The sequence below is a fragment of the Beta vulgaris genome, chromosome 3, assembly GCF_026745355.1.
Source record: "Beta vulgaris subsp. vulgaris cultivar EL10 chromosome 3, EL10.2, whole genome shotgun sequence".
Taxonomy (NCBI): Eukaryota; Viridiplantae; Streptophyta; class Magnoliopsida; order Caryophyllales; family Amaranthaceae; genus Beta; species Beta vulgaris.
The window spans coordinates 51497232-51513124 of NC_079204.1; the positions used below are offsets into that span (position 1 = coordinate 51497232).

The 15893-nt window shown below is 36.5% G+C and overlaps 1 protein-coding gene across 4 annotated transcripts; it reads left to right on the plus strand.

Moving 5' to 3' along the window:
• Window positions 1-203: 203 nt before the first annotated feature.
• On the plus strand, window positions 204-12167 carry LOC104889395 (hypothetical protein). Of its 4 annotated transcripts, XR_008968509.1 has the most exons (6): window positions 204-498; window positions 2240-2354; window positions 2452-7975; window positions 9292-9391; window positions 10498-10590; window positions 11849-12167. XR_008968509.1 is itself a non-coding variant. In XM_057393168.1 (4 exons), exon 3 carries the CDS (start codon window positions 2491-2493, stop codon window positions 7936-7938), a length of 5448 nt encoding a protein of 1815 aa, XP_057249151.1. In that variant the 5' UTR covers window positions 204-498; window positions 2240-2354; window positions 2452-2490; the 3' UTR covers window positions 7939-7975; window positions 9292-9494. The 4 variants fall into 4 exon arrangements, 1 of the variants encoding a protein (XP_057249151.1); XR_008968508.1 differs by lacking the exon at window positions 10498-10590 and having other exon boundaries at window positions 2164-2354; XR_008968507.1 differs by lacking the exon at window positions 10498-10590.
• The last annotated feature ends 3726 nt before the right edge of the window (window positions 12168-15893 follow it).

The window sequence follows — 15893 nt, forward strand, 5'->3', positions numbered from 1 at the left end:
CTTATGGGACCTTATTGCAACTTATCTGAACTTATTGGGTATGAAACTTAATTTTTTAAGTTGAGGAGAACGTACCCCTAGTAAGTTTTGTCCAATAAATTTAATTTAATTAATTCAGATAAGTTAAATTCAATTTTGAGTTATTCATGTGAAAAGAATACAATTGTGCAACAAAAACCAAAATAAATGGCAAATTGTAAGAAAAGGAAAACGAAAAACGTAATAAGAGTGAAGGGTAAAGAAATAGGAGAAACGAAGATCAAGTCTGTAACCCTAACCCTCATTTGAGAATTTTTGCAACTCTCTTTCTCTCTCTAGATTCTTCGATTCCAGCTTTCCATCAAAAAGTTAACAATTATTACACACAATTTTCGATTTTCATCATCAGATTATCTTGCCCTAATTTGCGGAACAGATAAGAAGAGTGAGAGAAAATAATTGCGCGCAAATTACACTTCTCCGAAGCGATCGGAAACTTGTCTTCCACAGTAGTTTGAGGTATGATTAAGAGTAATTTCAATATAAGTTTGAAGTTTGAAAACTTTGATTTTTCACATATATTGAGCATGAATGCAGATTTTCATTTACATTAGTAAGCTCAAAAACAAAAATAAATTCAGATTTTGGGAGTTTAGTTGAACTTACTGAATCTTTCTTTGATACGCCACAGTATTGAACTCAGTTTGTTTAAGATTAGAGTTGGGTGAATAATTGTCGAATATATATGATTCGTGCAATATTGTTGGATATAGGTTATTTGTTTAATTTAAGCTAGTATCTCACTTGTTCCTTCTTCGTGTAATCGAAATAGCAATTTCGAATATCAAGTAAGATCATTGTTGCCTCGTTCGATCTTCTTCTTCTTAAACTTCAAGTGTCCTAATCTGTAAGATTATTATTTCATGACTGAAAACTCTGTGTATTAGTGTTTGTTTGGTTGAACATGTGAATTAATATTTCTTATTAATTAATTTTCTTGGTGCATTTTCATTTCCTAGGTCCCTTAGGTAAGTAGAACTTCTCGGACCTAGGCAAGCAATTTATTGTGGAAGTAGAACTTCTCGGAATTAGGCAAGCAATTTCTTTCATTTTGTGGGAAGTAGATATTCTTGGACGTTGGACCTAGGCAAGCAATTTCTTCCATCTTTTGGGGGAGTAGGACTTCCTACAACAACCAACCAAATTCACCTAATTGTACTCCTTATGGACTTATTCTTCCCATGTTTTTGTTATGTCAACCAAATAAGCACTTATAGTTAGAAAAGATAGGATTTAGCTTGTAGTCCATTTCTTTCTTTCTGTTCTACTATAAGCCAAGGCTAAGCACAATAAACCAAAAATGGCGAGTCTTCTTGGTGAATGGAGTGTATATATATATATATATGAATTAGATTGGGGGAAGGGGTTACTGGGTCCCATTGGTGGTGGGGGTCTTCTTGGTTAGTGGGCCCCATTGAAGAGTAAATGAAGGAATAGAATTTGCCAAAATAGGAATGAAGTAAAAGTGTGTAGAAATGAGAAAAATGAAAATGAGTATAACAAAGAAAAACATAGGAAGTATTACATCGAATGGAACTTAAAGATATTCAAGTTGTCTTTTGCTTCTTTAGAAAAACCTAGGAAAATTTTACATCGAAAAGATTGAGGGCTTGATGCTGGGTATTCTTCATCAAAAATCAAATGAATTAGTCTGTTTTAATTAAGTTATGGTTTATTCGAGTGGAAGCTCTATTATTGGTGTGACTGAACTTTAATCATATCAACACATCGTTCAAATTTTTTGCAATCTTGTTAATACATACTTTAAATGAGTTTTTCAGATAAAGAGATCTAGATGGCCTAGTCTAAATGTTTTTGATGTAATAACGTTCACCCCTAAAGGTGGTTAGAGTACCTTATATGTTAACTGTAAGAAAAATTTTACGTGAGAATGTAAGATCTTTGGGCTCTTGTTCTAGATTGCTTCTTTTTCCTTTAGAAGGCACCCATGTTTCTTGAACTTTAAGTACTTTAATCATTGACATCTTTTAAAATATTATGCCGAATTCATACCATTAGATTTGTCTGAAAAGGTATTCTTTCTTAATGTTCTTTTTCTTTATAATTTAAAAAAATGTGTTAAGAGTAATTAATGACAATTTTCTGCCTTTAATTGTGTGTTAGGGACTTAGGGAGTAACTCTGACGATTTCAAAATGAGTGACTTCTTATCTTCCTCAAAAATGATTGTGAATTTTCAGATTGTAGAAAGCTGAGCAAGAAGGCTTTTGAGCATCCAAAAATGGAACCTTCCGTCTTAGAGATCTTATCCCTCATGGACGTAGCTGATATTTATTTGACTTACAAAGACATGAAGTATGTTTTCTATACTGTTTCAATGGATCATTTACATGTTACACTGAATACTATACGTATCATTTTGCAACTTACGTTCACATGTTTCTGAATATAGGAGTGATGTGTAGCATTTTTGAATGATTATTTGGTAAAGATGGACGCAAAAGTTGTTCAACTCGTAGAAACAGAAGTTCTTATTAGAGGCAGTTCAGGGGCAGACTTGGATTCTAGTCCCAGACAAGTTGAAGATAGAGAATATGAAAACCATGTTGCTTGTGAACAAACAGCTTTGCGAGTTAAGTTAGTTGCTAAAGGTGTAGATCAAGAACTGGAATATGAACCTGGCTTTTCAGTGCCTGAGCACTTGGAGGATAGAGCAGAAGATGATGCTCATGAGGTTGATGCTGACGTAGAGGATGTCAAGGATATGCAAGAACAAGCTGCTAATACTGAAGCTGTTGAGTCGCTTGAAGAACAAGAAGTAGATCAGGACCTAGTTAAAAAGATGGATGCAAAAACAGTTCCTATTGTGGGAACAGAAGTTCGCGATGATTCTATAGGGGGAAGCTCAGGGGAAGACTTAAATTCTGGTCAGAGACAAGGTGGACATAGAGTATATGGAAACCATGCTGCTTATGAACAACGACCTTTTCACGTCAAGTCATCTGTTCCAGGTGTGAAGGAACAGAGATATGAACCAGGCTCTTCAGTGTCTGATCACATGGAACATATTAGAACAGGTGATTATAATAAGGTTGATCCAATGGTGGGGAATGTTAAGGGAGTGCAAGAAGAAGTTGCTATTACTGTAGCAGGTGAGATGCCTAAAGAACAAGAAGTAGATCAGGAGCTTGTTTCTGGAAAGATGGATCCGGAACTAATTTCTGTCGCGGAGAAAGAAGTCCCTGATGTTTCTATTGAAGGCAGCCCAGAATTGGATTCTTGTCCCAGGCAAACCGAGGATAGAAAATATGGAGATCGTGCTATATATGAACTATCACTTTTGCCAGTGCAGTCATTTGATGAAGGTGCTGATCATAAGAAGAACCTGGAACATAAAACAACAGGTGATAATGATGAGGTTGACACAGGATTGCTACGCGTTAAGGAAGTGCAAGAAGAAGCTGCCGACACTGAAGCAGTTGAGTTGCCTAAAGAACAAGAAGTAGACCAGGAGCTGGTTTCTGAGAAGTTGGATGCAAATTTAGTTCCTATTGTCGAAAAAGTTCTTGATGTTTCTCTTGGAGGCAGCCAAGGCTTAGATTCTAGTCCCAGGCTAGCTGGAGATGGAGATTTTGGAGGGCTTGCTGCTAATGCACGGCTACCTTTGCCAGTCAACTCATTTGATGATGGTGGAGATCGCGAACGGGAATATGAATCAGGCTTTTCACTGCAGTCATCTGATGAAGGTGTAGATCATGGACGGGAATATGCACCAGGCTCTTCAGTGGTGAAGCACCTGGATCATAGAACAGTTGATTCCCATGTGGTTGACAAGGAGATGGAGGGTGTAAAGGAAGCGCGAGAAGAAGCTGCTTATACTGAGACACTTGAGTTGCCTAAAGAACAAGAAGTAGATCAGGAGTTAGTTTCTGAAAAGATGGATGCAGAAGTAGCTCCTATTGTGGAAAAGGAAGTTTTTGATATTCCTCTTGGAGGCAGCCAAGACTTAGATCTTGGCCCCAGGCAAGCTGGAGAGAGAGAATTTAGAGATCGCAGTGTTTATGAACAGCCACCTTTACCAGCCGAGTCATTTGATAAAGGTGGAGATTGCAAACGGGAACATGAACCTGGCTGTTCAGTGGCTGAGCACCTAGAACATATAATGACAGGTGGTAATCATGAGGTTAACACAGAGATAAAGGAAGTGAGGGAAGGGCAAGAAGAAGCCGCAAACATGGAAGCAGTTGAGTTGCCTAAAGAACAAGAAATTCCTGCTTCATCTATTGGAGGCAGCCCAGGCATGGATTCAGATCCTAGGGAAGCTGGTGATAGAGAATATGGAGAACATGCTGCTTATGAACAACCGCCTTTGCCAATCAAGTCACTTGATGAAGGTGTTGATCAAGAACTGGAGTATGAACCAAGCTCTCCAGCGCTGAGTTGTATAGAGCATAGAGCAACAGTTGATATTCTGGAGGTTGACACAGAGATGGAAGATGTGAAGGAAGTGCAAGAAGAGGCTGTTGATACTGAAGCACCTGAGTCGCCTGAAGAACGAGTAGTAGATCAGGAGCTGAGTTCTGAAAGGAGGGATGCAGAAGTAATGCCTGTTGCTGGAAAAAAAGTTCACGATGTTTGTAATGGAGGCAGCCCAGACATGGAATCTTGTCACCGGCAAGCTGATGATAGACAATATGCCAATCATGCTACTTATGGACAACCATCTTCCCCAGTCAAGTCATTTGATAAAGGTGCTAACCATGCACAGGAATATAAATCAGGCTCTTCAGTGATTAGTTGCCTGGAACCTAGAGAAACAATTGACTTTCATGAGGTTGATGCACCCATGAAGGATGTTAACGAAAAGCAAGAACAAGCTGCACAAACAGAAGCAGTTGAGTTGCCTAACGAACCCAAAATACTTCAGGAGCTGGATCATAAACTATTGGATGAAAACATATTTCCAATTCTGGAAACTGAAGCTCCTGATGTTTCCATTGGATGCAGTGGTGTGGCAGACACGGGGTCTAGTCCCAGACAAGCTGGAGATCATGCAGCTTATGAACAACTTTCTTCTCCAGTCAAGTCATTTAATGGAGGTGCCGATCATGGACAGGAATATGAACCAGGGTCTTCAGTGGCTGAATGCTTGGAACTTGGTGCATCAGGTGATACTTGTATGTTTGATACTAACGTGGAGAATGTTATTGAAGTGCAAGAACATGCTGCCAATACTAAAGATGTTGAGTTGTCTGCGGAGCAGAAAGGAGATAGAGGGCTGGTTTGCAAAGAGATGGATGCTAAATTGGCTCCTCTCGTGGAAACAGAAGCTCCTAATATTTCTACAGGAGACAGCCCCACATCAGACTTGTTTTTTGGTCCTAAAGTAGTTGGAGATAGGGAACATGGAGACGGTAGTGCTTATGAACAACCATCTTTGCCAGTAAAGCCATTTGTTAAGGGTGTCGATGATGCACTTGAATGTGAATCAGCCTCTGCAGGGGCTGAGCACCAGGAACATGAAGCAACAGATGCTGTCGGTGAGGCTGACACAGATGAGGAGACTGTTCAGTTAGTGCAAGAGGAAGTTGCCAATGCTGAATCAGTTGGATCGCGCAAAGAACAAATAGTAGATCAAGAGCTGGATTATAGAAATATGGATGTGGAAATGGATCCTATTAGGGAAACATATGTTCTTGATGTTTCTTCTGGTGGTAGCCTAGGGGTAGACTTGGATTCTGGTCCCAGACAAGCTAGAGAATATGGAGATCATGATGTTTGTGAACAGCCTTTGCCAGCCATGCCATCTGTAGAAGGTGTAGGTCAAGGACTGGAATATGAAGCAGGCTCGTCTGTGGATGATCACTTGGAACATAGAGCAACAGCTGTTCATGAGGTTGACACAAGTATAGATGATCAGGAAATGCAAGAAGGGGTAAGTACAGAATCAAAGGAGTCAGCTGAAGAACAAGAAGATCAGGAGCTGGTTTCTTATGCTGCAAAGGCTCGGAGCAAGGAAGAAAAACATGGCAGACGTTCATCTTTAAAACCTGGAAGCTTGATGAAAGATCACCGTGTTAGTTATCAGCTACAATCTGAAAATGAAGGTGAGTTTGCAGTTTTTGATTTGGTATGGGGCAAGGTGAAGAGCCATCCGTGGTGGCCTGGGCAAATATTTCACCCTTCTGACTCCTCAGAGAAGGCTATGAAATATTATAGAAAGGATTGCTATCTGGTGGCATATTTTGGAGACCGGACATTTGCGTGGAATGAAGCATCAGTATTAAAGCCATTCAGGAATCATTTTCCTCAGGCAGAGAGGCAAAACAAGTCAGAAGCATTCCAAAATGCAGTGAGTTGCGCATTGGAAGAAGTTGAGAGAAGGGTGGAATTGGGTCTGGCTTGTTCTTGTTTATCTGAAGAAGCCTACGACAAGATCAAATATCAAATAGTTGAGAACACTGGGATAAGGGAAGAGTCAAGTAAGAGGGAAGGAGTTGATAGATCCACAGGTGTGGATTCTTTCCAACCTGAAAAACTCACTGAGTATTTAAGAGCACTAGCACTGTTCCCAACTAGTGGTGTTGACCGGCTTGAGATTGTAATAGCAAAATCACAGCTATTAGCTTTTAATCGACTGAAGGGTTGTGATGCATTACCTGAGTTCCATTATTATGAGGGATTAGCGGAATATGATGCTGACATGCAGATGCTAGATGAGAATGTGCAAGCAGATTCAGTGACTCGAGGTGATGCCAAGAAAGGCCCTCATAAACGTAAACACAACTTGAAAGATATTGTATACCAAAGGAGAAAGGAAAAAAGCATAACAGAATTAATGGGTGAGTCGATGTATTGCCTTGATGGTGAATTCGACTCACATGAGGAAGATGATATAATTTTGACTTCCCCAATTGCTGGCACTAAGAGAAAAGCATCAGGGTTTCTAACAGATGATTCCAAATCCCAGCGGAGCACAAAAACTATTTCCTTAGCTAAGGTTTCACATGCAGCATCTCCAAATCCTCAGCAATCATTTAAAGTAGGTGAATGTATTCGTAGAGTTGCAAACCAGCTGACAGGATCATCCGCGATCATCAAAAGTTGCAGTGAGGGAAGCAATAACAAGCGTATAGGGGATGATGCTGATGAAGTGTCAGAACCTCCTGATGATGATTTGACTGAAAGCGTACCAAGTCCTTCAGTAGAAGCTTCTTTAGATGAGATGCTCTCACAGCTTCACTTATCTGCTCGAGATCCCATGAAAAGATACAGCTATTTGGCTGACATCATTAGGTTTTTCTCTGAATTCAGAGATCTAGCTGTCACGACTCGGCGACAAAAAATGCGCAAAGGGTCTGGCAGAAAGAAGAAGTCTTCTGTTCCTGTTGTTGGGTCCCCTGAGACTTTTGAATTTGATGATAGAAATGACTCCTATTGGACGGACATGGTTGTTCAAAACAACGCTGAAGCTAAGCCGGCTCGACGTGGTCGTAAGAGAAAGAATGAGCAGGTTGTCTCTGGTGATCCTGAGAAGACTCTGAAACCGAATCGTAGGAAGTATTCCAGGAAACAGTATCATGTTGATAAACATGAATCTACAACTGAGACCCCAACTGGGGATGAGAAGAAACTGGACCTGCCTACAGAGCTCATGATGAACTTTGGTGAGATGGGTTCTATACCTTCAGAGGTGAATTTGAACAAAATCTTCAGGCGGTTTGGGCCTTTAAAGGAATCGGAGACAGGAGTAGATATGCAAAGCAGTCGTGCTAGAGTGGTGTTTAAGAAGCGTTCAGATGCTGAAGTTGCTTATAGTAGTGCTGCAATGTTCAATATTTTTGGGTCAACTCCAGTCAACTACCAGCTTAACTACACGCCTGCTTCCTTCAGTACTCTACCCCTTGCATTGACTGATGGGAAAGAGGATGCAACATGATGGGCTGTGAGATCCATTACACCAGGAAGACTGTCAGGTATGAGCTCCAATCTTCTTGCTTTTGCATTACTTAATAAGAAAAAAAATGTTGGCCTTCTTTGCTTAAGCATGTGCTACTCCTGTACGAATATGGAAAAACTACAATTATCCATTCAAACAGCAAAGACTCTTTCTTTCATTATTTTCTGCCGTGTATAATTCATATGAGTCCTCTAAATTCTAGCAATAATTTAACTTGTTCTAAGACAGTGAGAGACCCAATCTTCACACTGAAATGAGTCAACTAATTTTTTTAGTAACTCATGAATACCTGCTTTTAAGAGTTGATGCTGACCAATTTTACTGTGTATTTGATTTTGGTTCGGTTACCTTCTCTGTTTACATCTGATGTATTCAAATAAGGCTGGTAGAGTTTCATTGTTTTATAGATGCACTAATAAAATATACTCCCTCCGTCCCATAATATAAGTCCTGATTCTGTTTTTACGCGGGAATTAAGGTGAGTAGAATCTTGTTTTATTTAGATAAATAGATTCATTTTATCTTGAAAACATTTATAATGATTTTTTCTTTTCAAAAACACCAAGGCCGAACATTAAATGGGGGAAGCATTTTTTGTGGGAGGAATACTAACAGCCTCTTGCTGTTGGTGATGGAAAGCTAACGGTGCGGAGCAAATGAAACAGCAATCCACCCATAGAAAAATTGACCAATCAAAATCTTTCATCAACTTTAATTAACCAATGGAATGCTTAATACAATAGGCATGCAGATTACAGCTTTAGACATGGACGAACCAAATTTCATTACAGCCTTTAATGATAACTTAATGAGGTGGTCATTAGTGGTTTGGGATAAAAGATCCCATTTTGTCATTACTATTGGGTGCATTGGGAGAGTAAATAATGAGGATATTTTAGGAACTTATCTAATTTCATGAGGGTATTATGGACATAATTGATAATTAAAAATAGAAATAGGACTTATATTTTGGGACACCTTATAAGGAAACAGGACTTATATTATGGGGCGGAGGGAGTAGGAGGCATTTTTGGTTTTTGAGGGATAGGATCAATACCTGGCATATACCAAGTATACCTAAAAATTGTTTGATTAAATTGATTCTCAGATGTATTGCCTTCTTTTTATAGCTATTAAAAAAATCATGTTTATAATTATGCATGCATGCATTTGGTTGTATTAATTTTTCTATTATCCTTGACCAATATATTTCAATTGATAGTCATTTTGCACATCTAATTTGACATGAAAATTTGGTTCATTAGAAAAATTGACATGGATGGGGATTTATTTAGTCCTTCACTAACATGATATAATATGTCTTTGTACCAGAATGTTGAGAAACAAAATGACTTCTTAAAAAGAGCACTATGCTTTAGATGTTCCAGATTCAGGGGGAGCATCTCAGCTGAGCTTGAATGGAGTTTGACAGGTAGTTGATTATCCGCTTTTTTACAAAATGTAAAAGGGTTCAATTTTTTTTTTTGTTCTGTGCAATCTTTCATGGAGTTCATTTAAATGCATCTTTTGTATAATATCCGCCTGGAATACACTCCTGATACATCTGAGAAAGTATGTCGCAATTTTGTTTCATTGTCGTGGTGAATTAGCTGGCTTTAAAAATCCATTGGATCTGAACAACTAATTCAAACCTTAAACATGGTGCTGGTGTATTCTTCTACAGAGCAAGTTTCTTAAGTTACACCTTCGTAATCGTTAATTAATGATAGAGTATGTGAACTTAAATGAAGCCATCATGAAGTTATTATATATTGATGGTGTCAACAAATTCTGCAATATAAATGAAGTTGTTGCTGAAAGTAGCTTTCTTCAGGAATTCTTCTACATGGTATTATTACCATCAGTTCTGATTTTTTTAGGGGGTTCGCTCATGTTTCTCCGGCTATTTAGAATTCTGTTTCTTCTTCTTCTTTTTCTATTTTTATTTTTATTATTTTGTTTTTTAAAAGGTCCAAACAGAGTTAAGGAAACCAGATTTGTTTAGGCTGTTAGAACTTAGAACTGAACAAATATCCAAAGAAACTGTAAAAAAAAAGTATCCAAAGAATAATTTTATTTGAGCACATCCAAATAAATGATGCGGTATCAAAAGACAAATGGCGTCGGTTGACCTTTTTGCTTTTTTAAAGTGTTACTTGGTTAACTGATTTATAATAAATTCTTTAAATTTTCTATTTAATTGTTTTTAAAGTTCAAATTTGTCAGTATGTTATAGGCGTAGGAAATAAGCATGTCTAAATCGAATATACATCAGCTTGGGGAAACGAGGAGCTAATAAGAACATAGCATGACTGAAAAATGGTTTGGCTCAAGTTGGCTGTTTGAATTAAATTTTGCTTCCCCACTATTTCTAATGCTTTTCATTTGGGTTTTTTTTTTGTTCGATATGAAACTTCAATCTAATGCTCATGTATTAACTATGAGTAATAATTTGCAATCTGCAAGTTTTCTGTTTTTATTGTTCATGTGTAGGGACTTTTTGGTCCTTGACTAACGTGATGACTTTGTATTTGGAAGATAAGAGACAAAATGACTTTCTAGGAAGTACTGCTGTACTTTGTTGGTTTCAGATTTAGAAGAGCATCTTACTTGAGATTAGACAATTTTAAGGTAGATATTTATTCTGAAACAGTTTCAAAGGCTTTATTAAAATTTGATTCAAGAGTCTTCCGTGAACCTTTTTATTTTTACTTTTTTCCATTCAACTTGCATATAAGTTCAATTGCAATATTTTGCATTATTGGTACATCTTTAAAATTGTATTAAGGCTTTGTCTCATTTTTCATATGATTCATATTGAAGTAGCTTGCTCATGTTAAAGGGTAATGTATTAATACTTGTATCTTGGATATAAATCACTAAATCTATGAGGGTATATCTCTATGTTGGTTCCTCATAGGACAGATAATATATTTTAGAGATAAGTGGGTCCAAGAAAGTGAGGCGAGGGAGGGCATAAAGGGGATAAACCATCACTGGAGGGAAGAAAGGGGAAAACAGTCAGTAACTAAGGAATAAAGTTCAAGTTGGAAGAATCTAATGGAACGAATGATGATGGAAAATAGGAAGAACTTCAAGGAACAGAAAGAATGTAGATCCAATCATCCAAGTGATCTTATTTAGAGAACATATACAATAAACTTTATTGAATCCATCTGATGGAACTAATACTCCTTCAGGATCAAGTAAAGACTCTGGGTTTCCAGCAAGCCACTGCTACATCCATTTCATTAGGAATTGATGATCTTTTAACAATACCTTCTAAAGGATGCGCAACTTTTGGAAAACACCAGAAGTTATATGTACCCTCGGACCCCCCCCCCCCTTTTTACACAACCATTTAATGTTTCTCGGACCAGTAGTTATAGACTTATAGTGCCAAATTTGTCGCATTTTTCTACATCTGTATTGGTTTATGATTGAATATTCTAAGATTCTACTACTACAATAAAGTGATGTGTGTAGTTGATAAGAAATGACACAATTTTGAACAAAAAGGGGTTTTTTATTGTTATTTTATGTAGAGTCATGTTGTAGTCTTAATTATGAAGGATTGGGACAACGTGATGACTAGTCTCGGAGAGGGGGTACCTTTTTGAAAAGCTTCAGGGTGATGACTATTTGTTTTTTAGATGTTAAATGGTATTCGTAAAAAAGCAAATATTATCTATTAAGTAAGAAATTCCCGTCATGGTCTTGTTTGAGACCCATCTCATACATGACTGATATTTTGTTATGATGGCATACAAAACTTGAACATGCAGCCATGCACAAAAACTCACTTAACACCATTTTTTCGAAACTACTCGTGCAATTTCGTTTTATATACAATGAAATTTCCCCCCTTGTGCTATCCTTTGTTTTACAGAATTGTGTCAAATATATTGGTTGGGAGTATGAAGCAAGCGCCTAAGAGCAACTCTGCATGAAGGACAACTAAATGAGTGAAGCACCTGGCCATTGACATGAAAAATGGGTAGAATTGATTGAGCTAATGGTAATTTCTGTATAGTGGTACTCTATGTGACTTGGGAACACATTCTATCATTCTATTTAAATTTGTCTAATATGTTACATTACCCGTTTTTCTCGGGTTGAAGCAAATGAGCATGAATTGTCCATAAATTATGTGGATAAAAAAGGTGATCATAAAGATAACTTGCTTTGTATTTTCTGTTGGATGATTACTTCCTGTAGCTTAATGTCATTGTCTGTCTTAAGAATATTGACATGATTCTAGATTTCAAAATAAACTGTATAGTTTCTGTACAAGTTTGGGGTTTCATGATTGATTAGGTGACTAATACTAAGAATTCAGCAACTTACGGTTGTGAAATTTTTTATTTGTCTAACTAGATAGGCATTTAACAAGGTCAAATTTCCTCATTATCCTTAATGAGCGAACTGTAGGCAGACTCAAGTAAGGGAACTATGGTCATCTTGTGCTCTGTTAGTGTCAGATAATTAGTCGGACTCGTACTATATATGGGCGCCAATTAGGGTCTCATGGGTACTGGTCGAATGTGACCAGGAAAACTTCATATGGATACCATTCTTTCTGAATTTTTATTATCTTTGAAGTGGCTGAGACGTATTGCTTTAACTTTCCAACCTCTTTTACCATTACTAAATGCTTAATATGACTCCTGAAGAAAAAGATTGATGATTCGCTGCTTTGATTCGCTGCTTTCCAACTTCTTGTACCTCTGTTGATTTCATTGCAGGCTATATTAGCTTAATGATGTTTTGCTCGTAGAAACATGTAAACTTTTTATGACCTTATTGGGTTTTGACTTACTACCAGTTATGAATTATGTTCACTAAATGCTGCTCGCATATTTGTTATTCTGTGCGAATTGCGGACACCGGAAATGCATATATTGTGGTTTAAGACACTCCTATGTTTTGCAACACTTTGGAGCTTGTTCATGACTGGTATATTGGTCTTGGCTTGATCTGTGAGAGTAAACCGTGTGGCTGGCCACCTCTGCTGGAATAGTGGTAATTGGGACAAAGGGTTGGCTTAGTCCAACTTGGCTGCTGCTACTATGTTTAGTTTCATGTTTTCGCATTTAAAATGGTTTAATCGACTGTCATGCAGATGCTGAATATTTCTTGCCTGGCACATTCGTTCATTTACAGCCACAGGAGGTGACTTTGGGCGAAACTATTAGGAGTAATATGTGTGCTAACTTTGATTTATATTGTCGGATCAATGGGTCTACATATGAACAATCATAGGCTATGACATTAGAAACTATTAGTAGTTGGAGTATTTATGGCTGATCTATGGGTGTACATATCAACAACATAATGTCCTGGTGGAAAAGTCGGATATTGTGGAGTAGGGAAGACACCAAGCCGTGCTCTAACATGCTGTGGCTTAGTTCAACTGAATTTCAGTTTTACAATTTATTTCAAGTAGAGAGGGTTTCTGAAATTAATAAGCTCACAAGTTGAATTTAGTTGTAGCTCATTTATTTGGTATAAGAATTATAATATTAAATGTGAGAGTTTGTCTTATAAGAGACCGTCTATTTTAAAATTAAAATTAGGTAATGGTAAGTCTAATATTAAAAAGAGAATTAACTCAATAGTGACTAGGTTAATTTCTTTGGGTGATTAGTTTAATCCATTTAGTAATTAGGTCTACTTTTACATTGAAATTAGATTGTTCTTTTAATAATTTTTTGTAAATCTGAACTTAGATTATCTACCATTGAACAACTTTTAGCCGATTGAATTGTTTAGATCCGACTATCTTTGTGGCCACCATTGAGATGATAATGATTGGATTGTAATTTCACATAATTATATTTTTTCTTATAAATTTTTTTTTTGAGAAGATTATCTCTAATTATGAATAGCTAATTATGAATAGTGTCAAGATTATAACTAAAAAGATTTTTTTTTAAAAAAGTGGGAATACTTGAAATGATACTACATGGGGTGAGGGTATATATCGTAATTATAATGAACTAGGTTTTGGACCCGTGCATAATGCACGGGAACTTTAATACAATAAAAATGTTTATATATCCGCTACATTGAAAACATATAAACGATTATTTACGTCTACTTGATCAAAAACTTTGTGTTTAAGAGAAATACACATTTATATTAATTATAAAGTTGTTTAACAGATACATGATATTCATATGTTTTGGAAGACTTCTTTTTAATTAGAGCAAAACAAAATGTTTCAAGAAGCTACTTCATCCGTTCGTAGTCTAATATAACAATGAGATTTTTACACTATTCATTCACTATCATACCCTTTCACTATATATTGTTATTTTTAAGTAAAGACAAATATAGTCATGTGGGTTATTGTTAGATTCGTCTTGATATATACTTTTAAAATATCAAATGTGTATAATTTTACTAAATAGTAAATAAAGATATTAATAGTAAAAATTGAGCATTGGCAGCGTGAAAACCCAATTGCTGCAGTAGAAAAAGAACGGATGAAGTATAATATAGTCAGAAGCAATTATATCATCATAAGTAAAGCCAACAACACCTTAGGAGGAAGATTGGAAATCCTGATTTTCTTCCACACTTCCGATACAATAGAATCGCCAACAACTGTATGGGAATTCTTAAAAAAATTAATAAAGTGATGGTCTTATTTAGTAGAACATACCAATTTTGGTGTAGCCCCATAGAAAGCCATCATCTAAGGGTTGAGATGGTAAAGGTTAAGGATCTCAACCGCCTCAACAGGGAGAAAATTTGCACGAACTTGGTTTTCATCCCAGTAACCAGTGGGGGGTCAATCGTCTCAGAAACTCTCTCTACATTACATCTTCATTTTTTCCTCGAAATGGCCTTAAAGTATTAGACTTCCCATTATCTTTCTGATATAGGAGTACTATTAGGCAATTTTTACCAATGACTGAGAAATGGCTACATAAAATTGCCATGACTGAGAACTGGTCTCGGGGATACAAACCCACCATGCGATAGGGATTGTCCTTGACTTTTGACACACGACCAACTAAAATTGCCTTTTTTAAACCTCAGAGGAATTTGTTCCATCTGACGGAATGAGTACCATACGGGGTATAAATACCTTATTCCGCGTTGCTACCTAAAATGACCACAATTTCGATGATATATTGTATCATACTTTATTCCCCATTTCATCTGGTGGAATGAGTATCATACATGGTTTCCCCACTCTACTTTTTTCCTAAATACCTTATTCCCCGTTGCTACTTGAAATGATCACAACTTTGATGATATATTGTATCATACCTTATTTCCCATTCCATCTGAAGGAATGAGTATAATACAGGGTTTCTCAATTTACTTTTCACCTCCCAAAGACTACCTCAAGTGACTTCAATGGTCCACAATTAACCCTTATTCATTAATTTCTTCCTAAAACCAATTTTCAATATATTAAGCGAACTAAAGTTTTAATATTCATTAAGACTAATTTAGAAAATGTAAACAAATATAAATACCCACTACTTGTATAATATATGTGTGTTTTATAGGTTCTTTATAAGATGTACATTTCAATATTATCTTCTACATCAAAGAAAAAAAAAACCAAAACAAAGTTAAATAAATTAACAACTTTTCCAATTCAATAACTTTATTTGATCTTTTCAAACAGTTTCACTCTATTATAAACCAATTAAACTTGAATACTTATAAATCCCCCTTTTTTTTTACATATAAGCTTGACAATTAACTCATCTTGTTGATTCACCTTCTAAATTAGTGTCGCAATGCTCATTAGATATCTCTCTTTCCAGTCTAATATCGTCCACACGATTTATGGTTTAAAAATTGTAACATTACTTTTATATAAAATTATAAGATAATTATTTTACTTGTAGTTCCCTAAAATGACCACAATTTTGATGATATATTTTATCTTACATCATTCCCCATTTCAT

Bases quoted from the DNA above. Each gene is read 5' to 3' on its own strand.
- LOC104889395 (XM_057393168.1), top strand. From the start codon at position 2,491: ATGGACGCAAAAGTTGTTCAACTCGTAGAAACAGAAGTTCTTATTAGA.